Source organism: Bos grunniens, chromosome 3, assembly GCF_055505025.1.
Source record: "Bos grunniens cultivar Pamir isolate PY7600 chromosome 3, Bosgru_T2T1.0, whole genome shotgun sequence".
NCBI lineage: Eukaryota > Metazoa > Chordata > Mammalia > Artiodactyla > Bovidae > Bos > Bos grunniens.
This window is the reverse complement of record NC_141167.1, coordinates 77,776,674-77,803,163: the sequence shown is the minus strand read 5'-3', so window position 1 is coordinate 77,803,163 and position 26,490 is coordinate 77,776,674. Positions and strand designations below refer to the sequence as shown.

At 37.0% G+C, this 26,490-nt stretch overlaps 1 protein-coding gene across 1 annotated transcript in view; it reads right to left on the bottom strand.

The window, feature by feature from the left end:
• Positions 1 to 26,490, bottom strand: part of PALMD (palmdelphin) — a 59,701-nt gene that overhangs the window by 22,936 nt on the left and 10,275 nt on the right. Inside the window, exons 2-3 of the mRNA XM_086391404.1 lie at positions 10,731 to 10,811; positions 5,012 to 5,136 (exon numbers count right to left, since the gene is read on the bottom strand). Coding sequence (XP_086247530.1) covers positions 5,012 to 5,136; positions 10,731 to 10,811 — 206 coding nt within the window. The remainder of the gene's footprint in view (positions 1 to 5,011; positions 5,137 to 10,730; positions 10,812 to 26,490) is intronic.

Below are 26,490 nucleotides of genomic sequence, written 5' to 3'. Positions count from 1 at the left end.
TCACAAGTAGATAATATTTCTCAAAGGGAATGCAATGTATTTGTATCATTTTCCTTGACAGTTAACCTTTTGCATTTTATGCTTATGACATTTCTGTCAGGCACTCTGTGTGCTCCAGTTGAAGTCAGGAGTCTTTGGACACAGTTCAGAAAATAGCTAGTGTCTGGTAGGGAGCTTGGTGCAAGGCAGTTTGGCAGAGGGAGTCATGGAGAACCTCAGGGTAGCTGGATAGCAAAGAAGAACCTGGCAAGTGAATGACATAGTTCCTTTGGACTCTTTTTTAGTGCTTGTGGTGTCTTTTGGCTGTAAGTATTTTATGGAGGAAAGCAACAGAAGCGACAGAACAGGATTTCTAAGCCACCAATAGTCTGTGCACACAGATGTTTGGATGAGAAGTCAGTGCCGGACTTGCACCTGTGCCTACAATCAGGAAGTAAATGGTTCAGTGGTCACCCAAGGGCTCATTTGGGAGGCAAATTGAAACCCTAATTTGAACAAAGTGATTCAGAAGATGTTCAATATAGTTTTTCTCCTGGGAACATTTCCTCCTGAGGTATTAATCAGGGCACCAGGCAGAATGCTCATGAATATTGTTCCAGAGCTGAAGTGTGACTCAGAAACAAAAACCATGGAAACCCACTTAGTTTCTGAAATGTTGCCTCTCTCTGAAAGGAAAAACAAGAGGATAAATGTGAAGACATACTTTACTTAAAGGTTATGTGTGAGTCAGGGAACCTATGAGTGTTTTTAATATGATAAAGAGTCAAAAAATCTCTCTATAAAATGATGCATATACAAGTGAAGTCATAGCATGGACTGGAAATTAAAAATTCTGTGCATGCGTACTAAATTGCTTCAGTCATGTCTTATTCTTTGCAACCTTGTGGACTGCAGCCTGCCAGGCTCCTTGTCCATGGGATTCTCCAGGCAGTAATACTGGAGTGGGTTGCTGTGCCCTTCTCCAGGGGATCTTCCTGACCCAGGGATTGAACCCGTGTCTCATTAGGTTTCCTGCATTGGCAGGCGGGCTCTTTACTACTACTAGCGTCACCTGAGAAGCCCAAAAATACTATAGAGAATAGCTTTTACAGGATTTAACTTTTGGAAAATTTCGCTGTTCATCCTGAACACAATTTGTTTTTATGATTAGGACTCTTAATTTGATTTTATATTCTGGCTCTTAAATTTTTAGCTGTATGACATGGGGCAAGCTAGCCTCTATAAATCTCATCTGTTAAATGTTATCTATCTCATAAGATGGTTGGGAGAATTCATGAAATAATATAAATGAAGTGCATAGTCCAGTGCCTAGTCTACAACAAATGTTCTGTAAAAATTATCTGATATTATTAACGTTTTAGTCTTCAAACCATAAAGAAAACCAATCATTTTCCAAATGGAAAGAATCATAGTTGGGGGATAACCTTAGACTACTCAAAGAGAAAGATTCTTTGTCTTAGCATAAAGAAAGGCGTGGGTTGCCATTTCCTTCTCCAGGGGATCTTCCTGACCCAGGGATTGAACCCAAGTCTCCTGCATTGCACTGGACCACCAGTGAAGTGCAAAGAAATAAGTCTTGGCTGTAAGATGAAAATCTCCAAAGCTCCAGGCACTGTCCTTATTTAAACTATTTTTGATTCCTAGTAAGAAATAGTATCTAATGTTTTTTGCACGCCTACCATGTATCAGGCACTCTTGAAGTTGCTTCACTCATCCCAGCCCTGTGAAGTGGCTTATGATGGTCTGCTATTACAGACAAGGAAAGTGAGGCCCGGAAGGATGAAAGAACATGGCCAGGCTTATGAACTATGGTTGGTAGAACAGGGATTTGAATGTCAAAGACCATGCTCTTTCAGTTGATCTCATGAAACCACGAAGTAAAAGAAATGCACACTTCATGGGTAGTTTGGCTTGGCTACAGACTCTGAGGTAATAGCAACATTTCTATTTTGATGTTCCTATTAAAATCTTATCCTGTAGCCGAGAGACCTGGCAGATGGCAAATGTTACCCTTAAGCAGGCACCTAAGTTAGTGATAAATCACATCCAGGGATGGAGATACCTCCTCTGCTTAGGGAAAGAAGACGGCTCTGCCTAGTTCAGCCTCATCAGTTGGTTGCCATTCAGAGCTTACAGGAAAATGTACTGTATTTAGCAGTAATAAAAGCTCCTTAAGTACTGTGGGTGGTTGTTTCTGAAAAAGAATGAATTTTAAAACATGCACCTAATTATTTAGCAGCTTTAGAAATATCTGTGAAGAAACTGTTCAGTTACCAGGTAAAGCTGCTTTGGAACGTGGTTTCTATAATGCTGGGCAGTAGCGAGGCTGCTTAATACTGTCAAAGCACAGATAGGTATTTTTTGTCTCTGTATGTTGCCTTAGAACGTTCTGTTCCCTGAAGATTTTAAATAAGATAGACATGCCTTTATGGGTCACAACGATGTAAATTCTTTACTAGATCTTTGCAAATACATCTTTTAAAGCCTATTCCTTAAACAATGCAGTCTGCTGTGAGGTGTTGTACTGCTTTCCGAGCATTTATTCTTACAGCTCCCTATTAATTTTGCAGCTGGAGAGCATTGAACCCGACTTGTTTTGAGACCCAAATCTATCCTCTACTGGTTCTGTGATCTTAAAGAAGTCCCTTATCCTCTCTGAGCCTATTTCCTCATCTATGATATGGAGGTGTTGATGCTTTCATTCTAGGATTGCTGTGGATATTAAATGACTTAATGGAAGTCCAAGTGCTTTATAAATTGCACAAGGCTATTTAAGAACCAACAATTACTGCTATTATTATTTATACTTGAGGATTAAAATCATCTGGTGATGGGTTAATGACATTCTAAAGATCTAAAATAAAGGCTCGATGAGATGCCAGAAATTGGATAATAAACAGACATTTAATTGGTAATTTAACAAAAGCATTAACTGGGTGCAGAAGAAGGTCCTGAGTGTTGTAAAGGCTTTGTAGAGAAAGGAGAACCAAGGGACATTACGTGCTGCAAAAACTTCCAATAAGATCACGCCTTTTCAGTTCATAGAGGTTGCTGTGTGCCATTATCTTATAGGCAGCACTGGATGGTTTCTTATTTTGCCACTTCCTAACAGTGTGAGTTCTTTATTCTCTCTTTAAAAAGTGAAGATTATAACACCTGCCTTACAGGGTTATGAGAATTAAATGGGATGATATATGCAAAGGGCCTGGTGCATAATACGACTCGGCAAATACATTTTCCTTCTCATGCCTCTCACTTCTCTCCTTCTTCCTTCTTTTTCTTATTCTTTCCTTCCTCCCTCCCTCTTCTTTCTCTCCACTTCCTTCCTTCCTTATTTGTTCACATAGGAGCTGTAACTAGGCAAGTCACTACCAAAACTACTAGAAGCTTATGTGCTTCTCAGAGCATTCAGGCAAGGCCTGAAAGCAATCAGGAGAGTCCTAGTAAATTCTCTGGGATTACTCAGAAGCAGCCAAACTTGTTAATGGAGTTGGAGTATATGTAACCACTTCAACTATCATCAGATGCAGAGAAAGTTGGAGGTGTTCAGTATGTGGAAAGACTTCAAAGAAGGGGCTCTGAGGGAAAGCAAGGAACTATCTGTGCAGGATGAGGGTTTACAGGGATTAAATTCAGGGTTCCTTCAGAGATAAGGATTGTGTATGGAGGAATGAGGAAAGCAATCATCAGCGAAACCAGACTATGTTAGAAAGCTTTTGCTAAGAGATGCTTTACGAATAATCAAGTTTTCCAAACTGTAGAATTCATTTATTGAATTACTTTTTGAAGTATAGTCTATCTGTCATTCAGAAGCAGATGTATCTTTGAACAAACAGCTAAGAGGTTTATAAACATTTCAGTGACAAAATATAACTTTAAAAGAATTTGTAATTTAAAAAACATCTGAACAAGAATGAACAGTAAATGATTTTAGCTATTAAATACACAAGTGTATGAAATTAAGCTAGTAAAATAAAACTCCGTTGAGAAAAAAAAGTTTTTTTCCATGTTTTCAATTTTAGGCCTAATGCAGTCTGATTGCACAGTGTGGTATGTTTGGACAAAAATTGGTTATAGCACAACAACTGGATATTTTTATTTTCTAGATCTTTCCTATGGTCCTCACTAAAGATAACAAATTTGTAGTGAGTAAGGTTTTGAAAGACGTCTAGGCTTTAAATTATTGTCATTATTATACCACAAAAAATTCCATCTTTTTTCTATGTGTGGGTTAAAAAATGATTTTTGACATTTCTCACATCTTTCTTCTATCTTATTTATATTTTGTAATAATATTAATAATCCCATCTTATATTTGAGCTCTCTAGTTTTTTTCATGTCCAACACCTCATTTTAAACCATGCCAATTTTATTTGCTATATCAGAAGTTGCTGATGCTTTACTACTGATAATTATAAATTATGGGCAGGGAAGGACATTGAGAAGTGAAGTCAACCCCCATGACCAACCAGGGAAGTAGAAGAGGGAAAACGGTAGTGAAGTAGTCCTGTAGTCTCTTCTCTTCCAAAGTAGCATGGTTGTGACTGGGGAGGGCCTGGGAAGAGGTGATAAGGGGAAGCGTGTGTGCACACACCCTTATAACCATCACCTATCCTAAGGTGAGAGAGAAGGTTGAGGCTGTGAAGAATTGTTTTTTGATCTCCTGCCAAGTTCAGGTAGCTGCTAATAGTTTAGCATATGCATTTTTCATCTGTTCAATAATTCTGAAAGATGGATGTCATTAACACCATTTTGTAGATGACAAAACGGGCTGAGAGCTATGAGTAAGTCACCCATATGTATTTTAAAAATAAGTTTCGTGGTGCTATGTGTTGGGGACATTTACAGCAAAATATATGCTGTTTCTTTGTGGTGTGTTTTCATAGTCTTTATCAGAATTTCAAATGGAAGATATGATTATGAGCCTAAAAAAGAAAATGGCTTTTATGCATTCAATCTGGGACAAAGTCAAGATAAATGTATTTGTGGAGAATCTCAGAGAGGGCCATACCTGAGGATACTTTGTTCTAGAACCTGGATCTGGTGCTGGTCTTGTTGATTTTGCTTCTTCATCTCTTCCTGCTCTTTTCCACTGCTGATTCCATCTAGAAGCCATTTCTCCCTCAAAGCCTTTTTCTGTTATCAGGAAACATAAAGAAATGTTCTTATATCAATCAAACATTCCAAAATCTCCAAAAGGAAATTCTAAATGCTTTCAAACTTATTATTTTTAAGAGTGGAAATATTAAAGAGAATTTTTTTCTCTCACTGCCTTGCCTGAATAAATCTGATAGTTTCCTACCTTGCACCCTTCTTGACCCTCTTATAAAGCCAGTGTTTATGTATCTAAGTCCTATGTATATTCTAAGGTCTAGCTCAGGTCCTATTTCTTTATGGAGATCTCTTTCCTACCCCTGCATCCCTCTCCCTCTGACAAACCCACTTCACCCTCAGAGAAATCTTTCTTCAGAGTCACACGCTGCTGCTGCTGCTGCTAAGTCGCTTCAGTCGTGTCCGACTCTGTGCTACCCCATAGACGGCAACCCACCAGGCTCCCCCATCCCTAGGATTCTCCAGGCAAGAACACTGGAGTGGGTTGCCATTTCCTTCTCCAATGCAGGAAAGTGAAAAGTGAAAGTGAAGTTGCTCAGTCGTGTCCAACTCTTAGTGACCCCATGGACTGCAGCCCACCAGGCTCCTCCGTCCATGGGATTTTCCAGGCAAGAGTACTGGAGTGGGGTGCCATTGCCTTCTCCAATATTTACATCTACTATATGCTTACTATGTGTTTAACATTATATAGGAAACTTATCATGGTAGTGCCTTAATATTATTTGTTGGGTTGATAGATGCATATCTGATGTCAAAGTAACAAGTTCCTAGAAGCCATTTGCTATGTATCCCAGTGACAATACACAGTGACTGCTCAAAAAAAAAAAAAAAAAAAAAAAAAAACTTTTGTGGAATTAATTGAATTGGTGGGCAAAACAAGAGATGGCTTTGTGTCTTAAAAGGGCTCCCCTAGTGGCTCAAATGGTAAAGCATCTGCCTGCAATGCAGGAGACCTGGGTTCAATCCCTGGGTTGGGAAGATCTCCTGGAGAAGGAAATGGCAACCCACTCCAGTACTCTTGCCTGGAAAATTCCATGGATTGAGGAGCCTGGTAGGCTACAGTCCACGGGGTGGCAAACAGTCAGACACGACTGAGTGATTTCACTTTCCTTTCCTTTATTGTATCTTAAACTAATTCAGTGATAGAGTCTGTGGTTGACATTTATTGTTTTACCTACCCAGCACCCCCCCTACTTGTCCCAATAATATAATCCACAAAATTCATCAATCTGTTTAAATATTAGTGAGTTGAACTCCTGTCAACTTGAACAAAACAAAAAAGATTTATGTTTCATCAGATGGCAAAAAGTCTCCTTGAATTTACATGGAAGAATTACATTCCTTGACTTGAGCTTCAGAAGACAAAGCAAATGAAGAAGACCTATACATTTCAGAGAAGTTTTAGTTAGCTTCTTGTCCATGTGTCAAGCAAAAACTGTTAAATATTATTTTCAAAGAGTTTCAATTTCTCTTTTTCTCCCTGAAGAAAAGTGCTGTCACTATATATCTAATCCACTTTAAAATTATTTGTTCAATGATTGTTCCCTGGGAACATACTGTGTCTAAAATGGTGAGGAGAGAAGAATGAGAATTTTCCTTATTATTTTGAGACTTCTTTATCTAACACCACTATTAGAATGAAAGCAAGTAAGAAGAATTTTTGTCTTCTTTTAAAAAAATGCTAGAATTAATACAACTGGATTACAAATATCTCTGAATTTAAAAGAAATTTAAACAAGTCGATTGGGTTAGATAGTTACCAAAGGACATTAAGAAATTACACTGATTACAAATACATATTATTTGGAATTACAACTTATAGAGTAGATGAAATGTGGTCTGTTCTAGTTGAAACAGTGAGAGGGCCTGGAAACCTATAGAGGTTATAATAGCCTATAGAGCCTATTATTAAGTCAATAATAACCTCACCCCAGATCATCATATTTGTGTTGGCTTTTTCAAAGTTTCAAGCAATTGCATGTGGACAACACACCCTGTAAGAGCAGTTTGTATTATTGCAATTTGTAGCCAGATTCTTTCTCCCAATGTTATCTTTTCCCTTAATTATAGTTGTTTAGTTGTTTATAAAAATATGTTCCCACAGACACAGTAAATATTATTAATAAAGTCAAGATTTATCACTTGATAATATGTGAAGAAAATCTGAGTATATAAGCACTTAAGAATTTACCTTGATTTTAGTTTATTTTTATTTGATGAAATATGATGATAGCTAATGCACAGCAAAGAAGATAGATGACAACCATCAAAGCAAATTACAGTTCTTACAAACTACCTACAAGGATAGTTTCAGTCAATTACCTCCACATCACTATAAGAAATACTCAGATGGGATGGTCTCATGATGCCAAGTTACAGAGGGTGGTGAATGGTTCCTGTGACATAATTAGGTTATCTTGGGCTACATTCATGGTTCTCAGTCTGGTTAGGACTAAAAGTAATTTTAATTTTACCCTTAAAAACTTCATTCATAATTCAGGAATTATCATTTAACTCTGGCAGAGAATTTTTTGCATCTAAATATAAAATATGTAATTTGGATGGGCAATCAACATGATATGGTACAAACTGTAGAAATCACAACAGTTATTTTGCTTTTATGTCACAATTTAGACTTACATTTCAGTCTGTGAGGATGATGAATAGAATAAAATCTATTTCACAGCAACGACATTCAGGATCAAAATCTATAGTAACTAAATGAAAATATAAGTGACATGCATGTAGTAGATCTTTTGGCAACTTTTCCCCAGCACTTCTATATTCTACATAGCAGTTACAGAGACTTTAGGAATAAATTAGTTTTTTATACCATGATTTAAATAGACTTCCAGATAAGAAAAGTTTTCTAGGTTAAGTATGCTTAGGTTAGTGTGTTTCTAGGTGGCATGAGATTGTGATCATGATACTAAGCAAGATGATACACAGTGGACAAGCCTCAGGAGTGTTTGAATGTGAGAATGCTGATAATGGCCCTGGAAAGTCCTTTCCAAGAATGTCATTGGTATGAATGTCAAGTTCCGGACCTATAGGATATTAGAGTGAATTTCCGCAACTATTTTGAAGTGTGTGTGTGCTGTTGATACAGAAGGAGCACTTTGAAAATATTTACATTTGTGTTTTTTAAAATGGGTTGCTGAACTCTAATGAAATAATTTGCAACCAGGAAAGTGCTGAGGATGGTCACGGGAATGGAGACAAGTAGATGAAGAAGAAAATGAAAGACTGGTAATTGCTGAAGCCAACAGAACTTTTTTGACTTGGTGAACATATTTTAGAATCGATTTTTTAAATACTTCTGCACATTTTTGAATCCTGTTGTGGAATTATGCCTAGTTGCTGTTTGGAATAGCCAACCATTTTCTGCAGAACTTGGAAGAATATGATTACTGGAACAGCCACTCTATGTTCCTTTTGCAGTTGATGCCTCAAATATAGTGTTCATCACAGTATAAGTTATAAATGTCATTATCAGTTCAGGTGTCTGTTACCATTTTAAGGGTACAGATCAAACATATTTTATATTCTTAATGCTCATCTTAGTGCTTTGCATGTAATAATAAGTGCTTATTTAATAAATGCTTATTGACCAAAAGACTTTCTATTTATCTGTTAAGACTCAGGTTAAATCCCACACCTTTAACAGAACATTTTTTGACCACCCCAGATTAAAAAATTGTTGTTTATACTTATGTTTAAATTAAAAAAAAAAACATAATTTAACTTGTCCTAATTATTTATTTAACCTTGAATTTCCCACTAAGTTGCAAGCAGAAGGGCTGAAACTCTCAGGGCCACTAATATTCTCTAAGGCATTAATATGCAAATTAGGAAATTAATATGCAAACCAGGAGAGCTCCCCGCTCCTACCCGGCCAGGTCAGTGCACAGCTTGGGAAGGTGGACTGCACTTTTGTGCAAAGAGAAACTTCGTCCAGACAGAAGCAGCCCTATGCTAGGGTGCACAGTTCCAATGAAGTATGGGCAGGATTTCAGCACCCCTCTCTCTCAAGTATCTTTACACAGTATACAATCTGCACAGCTGTGTACTGCAGTCCAAAGCATAAAACATGCTTTGATGACTGAATTATATTAGAGGAGATCTCCTGGGTTCCAGAAGGCAAACCTATAGAGAAGATTATATATTACTTTTCAGACTTTTTTTTTTTTGGTTAAGTATTGAGATGAAGCATCAGCTAAGAAATGGACTTCTCAGTATGTTAGAGTTTTCCTGTGTGAAATTTACTTCCTACAAGAACAGAGGAGATATATTAACCTTTTCTCCTAATGTGAACTCTTCTGATGTTTGGCTACCCATTCTGCAAGGATAGAAATTACTCAGAAACAGTAATTAGTTCACTGTGAGATCCAAAATATGTGTGTCTGTGTGCGTGTGTGTGTGTGTGTGTGTGTGAGAGAGATAGAGAGAGAGAGAGAGAAAGAAAGAGGGAGAGAGAGAGAGGAAAAAAGATTTTGCAATTAGAAATTGCCTATCTAAAAATTTTTTGTATATATATTTTTGACTTCATTTGACTTGTACCAAGATAACTTGGTAAAATCTGTTACTTCATTGATTTTTCTGAGAGTACACATTGCATTTCTTGACTATATTTCCTACTCAGGTAAATTCAGTGTGATATACTGTAAGGATAGCAGGCTGACTATACTTTGAAATTATTCATCAAACATTGGAAATGTCAATTGTATAGGACTGACGAAGCAAATAGAATCCAGAGAAACGAAGCTAACTGGAATCTTAAATTGTATCTCTTCTCTCAAGAGGTGATTACTTGATCCATCAGAAAGATGGATTTAGCAGAATTCAACAAGTTTAGCAAAAGACTGTAGACCCCATGAATATGTGGCACTGTTTCACTGAGGGACTTATTATGTCCACTGATAGAAGTCCTGCCAGATAAATAGTTTCCTGCTTAGGCCTGTTCACAAGGAGCTCCTGTTTGTTATTGGGTTGCATCCTGTGACTAAGCTACATAATAAAATGTTGAGACTCAATGTGCTTTTATTACAAAATGACCACACCCATGAAAGATGTAAGGTCTGATTTTAAAAATGGAGGTTTATTTTTGGTTATGATCTCATGTTTTGTCAAAACAAAATAAATATTACCTTGAACCACACTCAGACAACACTGAGTCCTCTGCACTGAACTCTTAAATGTGAACATCCTTGAGCAGGCCAGACAGTTGTTCTTTACACCCCCTGGGTAAAGGCTGGCATTTCATTGATTTCAAAAGGAACTTCCCAGCTGGATCCACTCCCAATGGATAATAAGCAAGACTGTACTTAGGGCCAAAGTGTTAAGACTGAATTCTTAAGGTTACCAAGAAAATGAGGAAATGCAGTAATAAAGGATAAAAGTAATAAAACCATATTTTCAATTTTCCATGTTTGCCAGAGGTATTAGTCTCCTATGCAAATAATACTAGCTTGTTGTTTTCCCCTATGGTTTTTATGGTGTTAGTATAAGTCTGTTGGGATTTTTTTTTCCTTCCTTAAAGCATCTTTACTATTGAAATTTGAGCACAATTAAAATATTTGAATCAGAATCACTGAAATGAAGTTAAAGTCATAAGTTACCTTCAAATGCTGGTGCTTTAATTTTTCTTCCTCTATTTTCAGACGCTTCTGTGAGATTTCTTCTTGTATTTTTCTTTTATCCTGAAATAAAAAATATTCCAGCATGATCAGTTTTTTTAATTTGCTTAAGTATGTTTCCTGGGGATGTTGTCATTATTGAATGGCTGGCTAGTGGTATGCTCTTGGCATTGGTATGAAGCTGCTTTGGAAACCCTTATTTCAAAGCAAAAGAGAGTGAAGTGGGATATGCAAAGCATCTTACTGACGGAAAATGATATAAAGAGCTTATTCAAAGAGAATTTAAAAATATTTTAATGACTTTCCTTACCCCCTCATCTTTTCTATCTTCCCCATTGAGTCTAGCAAGATTGAGCTACTGAATGATGCAATGGAAACTGTGAATTTTAAGGTGGGAGTTTTGAAATAAGCATGAGGAAATATTGTGAGGAGAGAGATTGTTCTTGGCGCAAGACTGAAGAAGCTGCTGGGTAAAAGGGCTGCTTATGTGTGAAAACAGGATAGCCTACAGAGCATTAGAACACTAGGGAGCTAGAAAATGTGACCGTTTCCTCCTGTAAATGTTGCTATGGGAAGAGAGAGAGAAAAAAAGATCAGATAATGCATGTTAACACTAAGAGGACTTCTAGCAGAGGTTAAAAAAATTCATGAAGAGATATAGTATCTTTCACCACATTTATTATTTTTAATTTTATTGGGTATAATTGATTTGCAGTGTTGTGTTAGTTTCATGTGTACAGCAAAGTGAATCTGTTTTATATATATATATATACCCACTCTTTTGATTTTTAGATTCTTTTCCTATGTAGACCATTACAGAGTATTCAACAGTTTCCTGTGCTACACAGTAGGTCCTTAGTAGGTATCTGTTTTATATATAGTTGTGTGTATGTGTCAATCCCAATCCCAAAGGAGAGTGTGTCCCTACTCCCTTATACCTGGTAACCATAAGATTATTTTCTACATTTGTACCTCTATTTGTGTTTTGTAGATAAGTTCATCTGTAGGCTCATTTTAGACTCCACATACAAGCACTATTGTATTTTTATTTCTCTTACTTCACTCAGCATAACAATTTCTAGATCCACCCATGTTGCAGCAAATGGCATTATAATGTTCCTTTTACTAGCTGAGTAATATTCCTTTGTATGTATGTACCACATCTTCTTTATCCATTTCTCTGTTGATGGACATTTAGGTTGCTTCTGTATCCTTGCTATTGTAAACGGTGCTGCAATGAACATTGGGTGCATGTATCTTTTTAAATTATGATTTTCTCCAGACACATGCCCAGGAATGACATTGCTGGGTCATATGGTAGCTCTATTTTTAGTTTTTTAAGGAACCTCCATACTGTTTTGGTGTATGGTGGCTGTACCAGTTTAGAACATACCCTAACATCATACACAAAATAAACTCAAAATGGATTAAAGACCTAAAGGTAAAACCATAAAAACTATTAGAGGAAAGCATAGGTAGAACTCTGTATAAATTGCAGCATGGTCTTTTTTGATCCACCTCCTAAAGTAATACAAATAAAACCAAACAACAGGACCTAATTAAACTTAAAAGCTTTTGCACAGCAAAGGAAATAAATAAAACAAATAGACAACCCTCAGAACTGGAGAAACTATTTGTAAACAAAGCAACCAACAAAGAATTAATCTCCAAAATATACAAAACAGCTCATGCAATATCAAAAAAACAAATAACCCAGCTGAAAAATGGGCAGATCTAAATAGATATTTCTCCAAAGAAGCCACACAGATGGTTAAAAAGCACATGAAAAGATACTCAACATCTCTAATTATTAGAGAAATGCAAATCACGTTTAAACTACAATACCTTAAAATCCCAGAGAGCAAAACTGTTGATACACAGAAGTTGTACTTTTTAAGAGCTATAGACTGCATACTAAGTAGAAAGCCTGGTTTCAGTTTCCGGCTCTGCTGTTTACTAGCTATGCATCCTGGGACAAAATCCTTAACTTAGTGTCTCATTACCTTTATCTGTAAAATGGAGGTGGTGAGGATACCTACGTCATAAGATATGAGCCTTAATGGAGCGAATATATGCAAAAGCTCGAGAACAATGCTTGACACATAGTGTTCTATAAGTATGTGTTTAATGAAATTAAGTAAATAAACACATAACCTATTAATCACACAGAAAGCAACACATTAACTCTGATAATGGTTCCACTGGTTTGAAATGCTTTAGAACTTTCCTGTCTGGAATTGTTTGAGACATTTTACAAGCCATGCAAAAAGGCCCTTATTTCCTTATTTTTTGACCAGAGGTGATATTATTCTCCATCTTACTTATAAAAATTGGTGCTAAATCTGCTTTCAAAATGGAAAACTCCCAAAGGTAAACATTTGTTGCCAATAAAGACCTCTAAAAGAATTTGAAACAGGCAGAGAAGGTAATTTAGAAAGAAGAGCTCCAAAAATATTTGGCAGCAATATGGAAACAAGTGCATGGCTTCCTGGTGTAACTCCTTTGAAGATAAAAACTCATTTTTGATGTATAAATTCAGGTACATTTATTGAATGTAACAGAAATCATTTGAACATTGCTGTTCAAATATATGCCATGTTTCTCTTTGTGTGTAAGAAGTGTATATGACCTTATCGGTGTTTTTTTTTTTTTTAGCTTCATGAGCAGTTCTTTTGGAGGAAAAAAAGAACTTGGCAACAAGCCTGGGTTTTCAGATTCACTTGTTTATTTGGATGAAATCTGGTTGTTTAGGAGTAAAAACTGTGAAGATCTCTTTGAGTCAATTCTTCACTATATCTTGAAACTGTTATTGAGCAAATCTTAGTAATATTTTAAACTTATTGTGCCAAACATTTGGGTAAGTATTTTTCAGGCACTATTTCACTTAATAGTCATAATAACAGAGATATAATAATATTACACTTAATAGTTATGATAACAAAGACATAGTGTAATAATTTTCATTTTATAGAAGAGGAAATGGAAGTTTCCAGAGATTAATTAACCAATCCAAGTTCTCACAGCTGGTGCCTGGTGGCTCAGTGGTAAAGAATCCGTCTGCCAATGCAGGAGATGCAGGTTTGATCCCTGGGTGGGGAAGATCCCCTGGAGAAGGAAATGGCAACCTACTACAGTATTTTTGCTGGGAAATCCCTTCCACAGAGGAAACTGGCAAGCTACAGTCCGTGCCATCACAAAGAGCTGGACATGACTTAATGACTAAAAACACCACCGTGGCAGAGCCAGGATTTGAACCCAGGCAAACAGAGTTCAGCCTCTTAGCTAATTCACTATATTATTTCCCTGAGTGGGAAATTAGTCAGCTTCCCCAGTTGTCCTGTCTACTGTGAACCACTGAGGTGTGTTGGCAGTGCCACGACAGCCAGTCCTGGAGGGGCTTCTCATTTGAAAGGCATACATACACTTTCAGTTCCCTGTGTGCTGGTGTGGAGCTGTCCACCTCTCTCCATGGACAGCCCTAGAGGAGAGCACACTATGTATGTGTGACCATGATTGCTGAACCCAGCAATGATTGCCCACCCCTGCTGGTAGCCAGTTTGTGCTGGTCGTTTCATCCTGGGTTAGTAATAACATAATGAAAGCTGTGTGTAGAGGCAGGGCATCTGAAGTGTTTTGGCAACAGGATGCTTATAGAAGGGTTGCACAGGATGCTTATAGAAGGGTTACTACTGCTGCTAAGTCGCTTCAGTCGTGTCAGACTCTGTGCGACCCCATAGACGGCAGCCCGCTAGGCTCCTCTGTTCCTGGGATTCTCCAGGCAAGAGTACTGGAGTGGGGTGCCATTTCCTTCTCCAATGCATGAAAGTGAAAAGTGAAAGTGAAGTCGCTCAGTCGTGTCCAACTCTTAGTGACCCCACGGACTGCAGCCTACCAGGCTCCTCTGTCCATGGGATTTTCCAGGCAAGAGTACTGGAGTGGGTTGCCATTTTCTTCTCTGAGAAGGGTTGCTAAGGAATCCCAATGTTTTGTGTTACTCAATGTTACTCAATGTTACTCAAAGGTAATGTAGTGCCTTTCTCATGTCAGTGTAGGTAGTTAAGAAGGTAATTTTCTAATATTATAGGCATGACTCTTTTAAGATATGAGTACATTTTCTTCATAAGATATTCATCAACTGCAAATTGTTGCCCTTTTGCCAAATTTCATGAAGATCTATAAGCATTACTGAAAACTAATATGGCAACAGTTTAGTTTCATTATGGCAGGGTGAACTATAATACCAGACCATCCGACCTGCCTCTTGAGAAACCTGTATGCAGGTCAGGAAGCAACAGTTAGAACTGGACATGGAACAACTGATTGGTTTCAAATAGGAAAAGGAGTACATTAAAGCTGTATATTGTCAATCTGTTATTTAACTTATATGCAGAGTACATCATGAAATGCTGGGCTGGATGAAGCACAGCTGGAATCAAGATTGCCAGAAGAAATATCAATAACCTCAGATATGCAGATGACACCACCCTTATGGCAGAAAGTGAAGAGGAACTCAAAAGCCTCTTGATGAAAGTGAAAGAGGAGAGTGAAAAAGTTGGCTTAAAAGTCAACATTCAGAAAACAAAGGTCATGGCATCTGGTCCCATCACTTCATGGGAAATAGAAGGGGAAACAGTGGAAACAGTGGCTGACTTTATTTTTTGGGGCTCGCAAATCACTGCAGATGGTGACTGCAGCCATGAAATTAAAAGATGCATACTCCTTGGAAGGAAAGTTATAACCAACCTAGACAGCATATTAAAAAGCAGAGACATTACTTTACCAACAAAGGTCCGTCTAGTCAAGGCTATGGTTTTTCCAGTAGTCATGTATAGATGTGAGAGTTGGACTATGAAGAAAGCTGAGTGCAGAAGAATTGATGCTTTTGAACTGTGGTGTTGGAGAAGACTCTTGAGAGTTCCTTGGACTGCAAGGAGATCCAACCAGTCCATCCTAAAGGAGATCAGTCCTGGGTGTTCATTGGAAGGACTGATGCTAAAGCTGAAACCCCAGTACTTTGGCCACCTCATGTGAAGAGGTGACTCATTTGGAAAGACCCTGATGCTGGGAAAGATTGAGGGCAGGAAGAGAAGGGGACGATAGAGGATGAGATGGCTGGATGGCATCACCGACTTGATGGACATGAGTTTGAGTGAACTCCGGGAGATGATGGACAGGGAGGCCTGGCGTGCTGCGATTCATGGGGTCGTACAGAGTTGAACACGACTGAGTTCAGTGAACTGAACTGAAACTATAAGTTAAGCTTAAGATGTCATGTAGTTTTATTGTTAGTATACCAAAAGTTATTACAGTCAACTAATTGCTTCTCAGATTATCATGGAACAAATATTAATAGATGTGAAATGCCACTTGCTTCCAAGAATTTCCTCAGAAACTTAAGCATCTCTATATACACCTATCATAATCCAACACATCAGATATTTATTGATGTTAACCAATATGAATAACTTAATTACTGTTTTCTTCTCCAGTGTTCAACTAATAAAGACATTTGTTCAATGAATTGCCTAGATGTTCAGCTGTCTAAATTGGAGTATTTTAGCAGCTGACACCCACAATTTCAATTCTGTAAAAACCTACATCTTAACTGTTTTGAAAATTTATTTAGCTTGTACAGCTACACAGCTGTTGCAACCATTTATGATGCATTGACATTATTGCAATCACATACTTGATAAAAGTATCCTGATACATAAGAGTATGAGTATTTTAGATGTGTTACTGATTAACAATTAGCTAATATTCTAAAATGCTTGAATCTGTCAAGATGGCAGGATTAGTCCTGAGTTATTTAATTTTTAATTTATTCAATAGTTAGTGACTTCCGTACAAATGCTTTTGTCAAGACAACGCTGAGTTGTTCGATGTTTGAAGATTACTCAGAAGTAAGTACTTTCACCAAGGAAGTTACATGTCTTAAAGAAGGAAAATCACTTGTGCAGGGACCTATAAGAAATAAAGTGATAAATGTCATCACTAAGGCACAAGTGAGGTATGGTGAGAGTTGAGGTGAGACAAGAAGCGATGATATCTTGATCATGATATGGTTAGAAGAGGCTTTGAAGAAGCATCCAAGTAAAATAATACTTTGGGTAGTTGCTAGGGACTGGAGGGTGGGGAGAAAAGGCATTCAAGCTCATTGTGAGCAAAGGCCTGATGTAGAAAATTGGGACATTATTCGGAATAAAAAGTCTGGAATCTAAATTGCTGAAAAGAGAGTAGTGGGAAATGAAATAAGAAAATGAAATGAGGCTAAATCCTCAATAGAAAATGCTGAAAGGCAGGGCATGAAGTTTAGAATTAATTTACATGTTGAGATAGAGAGTAATGAAAGGTTTTCAGAGGGAGAGGAATAATAGAGTTTAAATCACATTTTAAGAAGTTTAAAATAGCTTGATTGTGTAGATATTGAAGGAGGACCACTTGAACGGGATGATCATTTACAACTCATACATAAAATCGAGAGAGCTGGAACAAGAGGTAACAGGAGGTGTGGATTTCAGAAATACCAAGGAGTTAAAATTAGCAGGACTTGGCAACTGACAATGTATGGATGCAGGAGAGGAAGAGGTCAAATTGGAGTACAAGTCTTTGATGTCCAGGTAACTGAGAGGAGAGCAGAATCATTAATTGAAATAGGTACTTCAGGAAAAGAGAGTTTGGGAGGAAAGATGGTGATTCACACCAAGTTTGAGGTGTCTTTGGGAAAACCAGATGGAGTAATCTGGCTGGTAGCTGAAATACTAGATGAAGAGAGATCAGAAGTGAGAAATAGAGATAAATATGCCAGAGTTTTGGAAGGGATAGCTGAGACCAGGAGACTATGTCAAAGCATGACAAGAGATGTATTTATGAAAAGTAAGGGACAGCTAAAGACAGAACCTTATGAAGCATCTACATTTAGGGGTATTGGAGGAATGGAATCCGTATGGAAGTTTATTTGGGGACCAATGAGATATTATTGATAATAGAACTTGGTAAATTGGGCTAATTCAGTTAGGCAAATGGTTTCAGATTCATTCTGGTAGCAGTATCTTATAATCATGACTATCTTTGCTGATATTTTCATTATTTAAGGTCTCAAAAGAACAATAATAGAAGCTAATTGTTTGGATTTGAATACTATCAACAATGCAGAACTTACTGGTGAAGTGCAGATAATAGTAACCTTGAAGGAAAGGGATGCCCTAACCCAATATTCACAGAAAAGAATACTGAGCATAGTTACAGGTTTACTACACTTCAGTGAAAGTAGATTTTTTAAATTCTTGAAAAAAATTCTTGAAAAATTGTTGTAAAGATTTGTTGAAAAAGAGTCAAACATTTCAGGCGGGACCATAGATCATGAAGCATAGGCAATTTACAAATGGAAATATTGATACACAATTAAAAATGATCTCAAGTAAAAAGAAAACTAAACAAAACCAAACTAAATACTTTTTTTTACTGGGAGCTTCCCCAAAGTTCATGAAACCAAGAATACAGATGAACCGGTGGTTACCCATTTGTAACAGTGTAAATAAGATACAGATGCAGGGTGATGAGAAGATGTGAAGCATGTGGGAAACACTAAGGGTACAAAAAGCATGTGTGTAAAAATGAATTATATAAAAAGTTATGTTGAGAGCAAAAAGACTACTGCTGAGATACACAGTGTAATATTAGCAAGATGGAGATAAACTAGAACAACTTTACTCCTGTTGCTGCTGCTAAGTTGCTTCAGTCGTGTCCAACTCTGTGCAACCCCATAGACAGCAGCCCACCAGGCTCCGCCGTCCCTGGGATTCTCCAGGCAAGAACACTGGAGTGGGTTGCCATTGCCTTCTCCAATGCATCAAAGTGAAAAGTGAAAGTGAAGTCGCTCAGTCGTGTCCGACTCTTTGCGACCCCGTGGACTGCAGCCTACCAGGCTCCTCTGTCCATGGGATTTTCCAGGCAAGAGTACTGGAGTGGGGTGCCATTGCCTTCACTCCTATTTTACTACAATTTTTTTTTTTGACTAAGGAGAATAACTTTAATCCTGGAAATCGTAGAATAAATATGCTTAAAGGAAACTCAAAGCCCAAGAGGAAATAAACCACTGAAGACACAGCTGCTCAGACTCTGATGGGTTTCAATTCAGGGAGCAGAAACATTTCTAGACACAACAGGAAAATGTCAAATAGTCTTGGAATCTTAGGTGAAGTGAAGAGACATCAGAAGGCTGAAGGTGGCGTATGACCTATTTTTTTCCCCAAACTTACTTACTTTTAATTGAAGGAAAATTGCATCACAATATTATGCTGGCTTCTGCCATACATCAACATGAGTTAGTCATAGGTATACATAACTCAGTTTTTTGAACAGAGACAAAGGTGAATTAGGAATATTTAAAGACTGTTAAATGTATTGATTAATCCTTTTTCAAAGTTGTAGAATGAATTATTAAACAGTCTTGTTTTTAGACAAGGAACATCTAAAAGATAATATTTGATTATGAAAAAAATTTAAAAGTATTTCTTTAGCTTAAATTTTTAAGATCTGCAGATGATGATTAGCTGTTTATTGAGCTTTAAGCCAGCTTTTTCACTCTCCTCTTTCACTTTCATCAGGAGACTCTTTAGTTCTTCCTCATTTTCTGCCATAAGGGTGGTGTCATCTGCATATCAGAGGTTATTGATATTTCTCCCAGCAATCTTGATTCCAGCTTGTGCTTCCTTCAGCTCAGCGTTTGTCATGATGTACTGTGCATATAAGTTAAATAAGCAGGGTGACAGAAAGTGAAGAAGAACTAAAGAGCTTCTTGATGAAAGTGAAAGAGGAGAGTGAAAAAGTTGTCTTAAAGTTCAACATTCAGAAAGCTAAGATCATGGCATCCAGTCCCATCACTTCATGCCAATACATGGGGAAACAGTGGAAACAGTGGCTGACTTTATTTTGGTGGACTCCAAAATCACTGAAGATGGTGATTGCAGCCATGAAATTAAAAGACGCTTACTCCTTGGAAGGAAAGTTATGACCAACCTAGACAATACATTGAAAAGCAGAGAGATTACTTTGTCAACAAAGGTCTACCTAGTTAAGGCTATGGTTTTTCCAGTGGTCACGTATGGATGTGAGAGTTGGACTGTGAAGAAAGCTGAGTGCTGAAGAATTGATGCTTTTGAACTGTGGTGTTGGAGAAGATTCTTGAGAGTCCCTTGGACTGCAAGGAGATCCAACCAGTCCATCCTAAAGGAGATCAGTCTTGGGTGTTCATTGAAAGGACTGATGTTGAAGCTGAAACTCCAATACTTTGCCCACTTGATGCGAAGAGGTGACTCATTTGAAAAGACTCTGATGCTGAGAAAGATTGAGGGCAGGAGGAAAAGGGGACGACAGAGGACGAGATGGCTGGATGGCATCACCGACTCGATGGACATAGGTTTGGGTAAACTCCAGGAGTTGGTGATGCACAGGGAGGCCTGGTGTCCTGCAGTTCATGGGGTTGCAAAGAGTCGGACACAACTGAGTGACTGAACTGAACTGAACTGATTGAGTGCTTTATGCGTTGGGAATACTTAATGAACTTAAATATATCAATTACTTAATTTTCCCCAAGTTGCCAGGAAGTAGGGATCATGTTTATTCCTGTTATGCAGGTAAAGCAACTGAGGAGCATAGGTATCTAGATCATGAGAATTTATAAGTATATCTTGGTTTCAGCATGATTTTTGACAAAATTTCTTATTTTTTTCTTTGCTAAAATTGCGTAAATGTGAACAGAGAGGAATACTTATTTGAAAGTAATTGTCCTAACATTTTTTTTAAACTATAGAGATAGAAAAACAAAACCAAGCCCAATAAGCAAGTAAACATAAACGTGTTGAGCTAATTCTTTGAGCCAGAGATTTCAAGGGTGAAGTCGGGGTGCACTGGATGACTTGTTGCTAAAAACTGCTCCAGATGACTTTAATGAACAGACAGGTTTGGGAAGCAATGAAATAAAAGATGACCAAGGCAAGATTTCAAACATCTTGTCTGTTAGGAACGAGGAATCCAAATTAATGATTAATTTTATTATTAATAAGGGTGAACTATGAAACTTATAGGATGTTAATTGCATGTTTGAATGTTTGAAAAATCTAGACAACTTTAAAGAAAAATATAAAAATCTCCCATAATCCCACTACTTTAGAAATAACTATTATCTACGTTTTCATACATTTTATTCCAATATTTTTTCAAAATGTTTAAAACAGATAATTATGTTTATAAAAACACATGCACAAACCACACAAGAGGCCCCTATGCAGTTTTTTTTTTTTACCTTTTGCACCTAATTCTGTGTCATGAACATTTGTCATGTAATTGAATTTTATCAATAAAATAACTCAACTTTATTCAGAAGAGCATAACTTGCTTAATCAGTTTCCCTTTTTCTGCCCATTAGGTTGTTTTTAATCTTTTGCTGTTATAAGTAGCTGTATGATGAAATCCCTTGTTTATAAAATTTCAACAAGTTTTGTCTAGGTATTTCCTCAGAATAGGTCCCTAGAATGTAGTTACCTAGTCAAGGGGCATGGATGTTTCCAGATTGGTAAAAAGCTTCAGTGACAAGTTATTTTAACTTACATTTCTGTAAAGCAGTGTATATTACCTCACTCTTTTTAAGTAGGAATATTATATGTGAAAGATCCTTAAGCAGTATAAATAGAGCAAAATTAGTCTAATTTTGATCTCTTAATGAGATTTATAGGATTACTGTGGTCAAATATTATATTGTGTATAATTTTCTTGGCTATTTGTATTAATTATGTAAAAACTTTTTGTGATGACTATCTGACGGTGATGGTTTAGTTGCTAAGTCATGTCTGACTCTTTTGCAACCCCAGGGACTATAGCCCACGAGGTTCCTCTGTCTGAGGGATATCCTAAGGAAGAATACTGGAGTGGATTGCCGTTTCCTTCTCCAGGGGATCATTTTGACCCAGGGATCAAACCCACATTTCTCACATTGCAGGCTGATTCTTTCCACCAGGGAAGCAGTGATGTCCACCTTTTTTGGTAAAGGTGATGTCCACTTTTTTGGTAAAGTGAAAGTGAAAGTCACTCAGTTGTGTCGGACTCTTTGCAACCCCATGGATAGTCCATGGAATTCTCCAAGCCAGAGTACTGGAGTGGATAGCCATTCCCTTCTCCAGGAGATCTTCCCAACCCAGGGATCGAACCTAGGTGTCCCACATTGCAGGCGGATTCTTTACCAACTAAGCCACCAGGGAAGCCCAAGAATACTTCTCCAGGGATCTTCCTGACCCAGGAATCTAACTGGAGTCTCCTACATTGGAAGCGGGTTCTCTACCAGCTGAGCTACTAGGAAAGTCCTTTTTTTTTTTTGTAAAGCCTATTAATTTTTTAATTAACAATTTGAAAGAGTTCTTTGGAAGAAGGAAAAGGCAACCCAACCCAATATTCTTGCCTGGAGAATCCTATGGACAGAGGAGCTTAGCAGGCTACAGTCCATAGCATCACAAAGAGTCTGAAGTGACTGAACACACACATATACACACACAAGCACACATACATGGGTTCTTTGAATTAAGAATAGCAGCCTTTTGTTTGCCATCTCTTGGCTCTCCTGCATTGGCAAGCAGATTCTTTACCACTGGTACCACCTGGGAAGCCTCCTTTGTTTGCCATACTTGGTTGTAAATAATGTCACCTAGTTTCCTTTAATTTTTAAAAAATCTATGTTGTTTCTAGAAGCACTGAAAGTTATTTTTCCTATGTGCTGTGCTGTGCTAAGTCATTTCAGTCCTGTCCGACTCTTTGTGACCCTATGCACCGTAGCCTGCCAGGCTCCTCTGTCCATGCGGATTCTCCAGGCAAGAATACTGGAGTGTGTTGCCATGCCCCTCTCCAAGGGATCTTCCTGAGCCAGGGATGAACCCTTGTCCCTATGTGTCCTTCATTGGCAGGCGGGTACTTTATCAGTAGTGCCACCTGGGAAGCTCCCCCCCTTTTTTTTTGCTTTTATATTTTTAGTATCTTTTACTTTTTGAGATACAGTAATTATTCATCTATATTTTCTTCTAGTTTTCTAAAGAGTTTTTTAAACACTCTTAAATCCAGCTGAATTAATTTTGACTTATGGTAAATGCTGAGGGTCTTAATTTTGACTTATGGTAAATGCTGAGGGTCTAATTATTTCCCCCCAAATTTTAACTACATTTGAAACTTGATCAAACAATTCTTTCTTATTGGTTTACTTTTTTTATTTACTAATTTTATCATTTACGTTTAAAAATTGTACACTAGGGTCTGGCTCCAGTTTATCTGTGTGTGTCTTTAGTTATAGATTTTTGTACTAATACTATGTACCACCAATGAGATAAATTGACATTTTATTGGGCAAGTTTTCCTTCGTTGCTTTCCTCTAAAATATCTTGATTAGCAGCAGTACTTTATTTTTCCCATTGAATTTTGCAATCATTTTATTTAATTCCGATAGAAACTAAATGGAAAATTCAGCCTGTTCCTTATGCTTCATCACTGTCTACTAAACCAAAATTACCAACCAACAAACCAGCCAACCAAACAAACAGCCAAAGAAGCAGATAAAAACTCACGTACACTGGTAGAATTTTAAAAGTTACTCCTAATAATAATTATCACTATCCAGAGATAATCAGAGATTGATACTGTTATATATGATTTAAATCTGCATGATATGTTATACCTCATATAAAGCTGGAATTGTTTGTTACACATTTTGTAATCTTATTTCTCTTAATATATCATGAAATGATGATATACCACGTCGTTAGTCTTCTAAATTATTTTTAATGGAAACTTATTATTCCATTATATATATATATATGTACATATTTGCAAGTATATTTACAAACCTGTATATGTGCACTGTATTTATTCAGCTAATCCCTACTTTTGGACATTGAATTGGATTCTGCTTTTTACTAAAAACTCTGAGGAATGATTTTGCTATCTTATGAACGTCTTAAGAATACATCTTGTATGCATCTCTTATTTTTGTTTAGTATTTGTTTACTTGTTAATAACATTCTTGGTCAAATGGTAAAACAGTTTCTGAGTTTTCTTGTACTGATTGCAGAATTATCCTGTTTTAACAATTTCATTGTGCCACCAGAAGTGAATAAGAATGCTTCCTTAGAGATTTTGATTGGAATTGCATTTGAAAATATGTAAGAACATTTTTTGTCTTCAGACTTTACCTCAAGAAACAGTGTGTCTCTCTAGACATATATGTCACTTAGTAAAATTTCATTATATATATCCTGTGCAGTTCCTTAGTAGGTATAAAACATAAAGATTTCTTCATATAAATTCTTCACATTTCCTAAATAAAATTATTTTTAGGCTTTAACTGTTTTTTTTTTTTTTTCCTAAATGTAGCTATCAGGAATGGATTACTTTCACATTACATCATGCATGGTTGGTCATGTCTCACTTTTTTACATTACAATTTCTGACTGTTGTTTTTCAGGAAGCTTTTGATTTTTGTATATTCACTGTATATTTGAATATTGAGTTTTCAATTTAATTGTTATTAGTTTTAGAGACACTGATGTGAGGACCAGAGAGTTTATCAGCATCCCCAAATCATAAGGTTGGTCTAGTGTTGGAATTGGTATCGAGCCTAATTTTCTATAAATTCCAAAGATAATGCTTTTTATACCACCCCGTATCACTTCCCAAATATATCTGTAGAAATTCAATTCGCCAAACAAGGGAGATTATATACAGCATTAAACACTTTGTACAGGTCAGTGTTCTATTCAACTCTCAGCACCAAATTTTAAGAGTGACATGGACATTAAAAGCTGGTAAAGAATCTGCCTGCAATGTGGGGGAATTGGGTTTGATCCCTGGGTTGGGAAGATCCCCTGGAGAAGGGAAAAGCTCTCCCACTCCAGTATTCTGGCCTGGAGAATTCCATGGACTATACAGACCATGGGGTCGCAAAGAGCTGGACACGACTGAGCAACATTCACTTTCACTTTCTAGAATGAGCCTGTAATATGAGGAATGATTGAAATCAAGAAAATGAAGGTATACAGCTTCAGTGACTAGAGTCAAGATGACTGGGAAGAAGTTAAAGGAAACTGGATTCTGGTACATTATGTCAGAACACAGCACAGAGAGTTTTTCTTAAATGGAATAGGGTATTTTGAGAGATATTAATCCACCTGATTTTGGAAGTGCTCAAGGAGAAGCTGGATGAGCATCTCTTGAGCCTGTTGTAATGGGGATGGGAATGTGGACCAAGAAATCCCCAAGTCTTCTCCTGGTCCTGTGATTATTTCTGAATTTACCTTTGAAAAACCCTAATTCTTATGTTAGCCATGGGATTTGGATGTAGTTATCATTACTACTTATGTGGTGAGTTAAAAAGCACAAAATTTCTAAACCTCATTTTATTTAGTAATCTTATTCTTGTTTCCTGGCTTTACAACAAATTTTGACAGATCTCTAAATAGAATCCAGTTAAAGTTCTACTCTTTTATTCCTTTGTCTATCTTTTCCTGTTTATTCTAATGAATAGTGACAAAATAAAATAAGAATACACAACAAACACAAAATAAGCCCCTGAATAATCAAAGGGTGATGCTAAGCTGTGACCATGTCTTCAATAAAAAAAATGTGTTAGCTGGGCAAGCAATCATTAGGTTTCTCCCCCGCTTTCAGCTTGACAATCTTTATTCACTCACTTATGCATTCATGATGGTTTTTTGTGATTCAACTAGTGTTGAGGGGCTATGAGAGATGCAACAGTGTCTTTGCCTTAAGAAATCCTGGTTGGAAGGGAAGAGACTATGTCACAACAGTGGGGTGGGGAGAAAGTAACAGAGGCTTAGAATATGAGGTACTCTGAAAAGTGGTTCTTCAAGTGATAACAAATGCTTCTGAAATGGCATTACATTCTTTCCTTTCCCACTTCTACTTCTAACAGTTTGGGGATGAGGATAAGAGACTGTAGGATTGGGTTAAAAAATGTGATTAAGTGAAGAAAGTTTGGGTTAGAAAATGTGATTGAATGAAGAAGAACCTCCAAAGATTCTTCTCTTTGCTCCATTTTAAACTTTTATTAAGAGTGAAAAACAGAGGAAGTTCTGAACAAGGGTGAAGATTGTAGTTTTAGTGTTTTTTAGAATTTATTGTGATGTTATGAGCAGAGACTGCTATCTTCCACTATTTAACTAATTCCTTTCCTCAATCTTAGATTCTTCAACTATAAAATGGAAATGGTAACATCTACTTTTGAAAACACTCATAGGACTGTTTGGACAAATAAGATAATGAATACGAATGTTTTATTTTTATTTTTTAAGCCTAAATGGTATGCCAAGAATAGGTGCTGCTATTGTTATTTTATCTTTTTAAAATTTAAGTATACTTAATTAACAATGTTGTGTTAGTTTCAAGTATACAGCAAAGTGATTCAATTATATACATATATATGTTATGCATATAAAGTTATATATATACATATACATGTATATGTATATATATATATTTTCATATTCTTTCCCATTATAGGTTATTACAAGGTATGGAGTATAGTTCTTTGTGCTATACAGTAGGTCTTTGTTGTTTATCTATTTTATATATAGTAGTTCAGTTCAGTTGCTCAGTCGTGTCTGACTCTTTGAGACCCCATGAGTTGCAGCACGCCAGGCCTCCCTGTCCATCACCAACTCCTGGAGTTCATTCAAACTCATGTCCA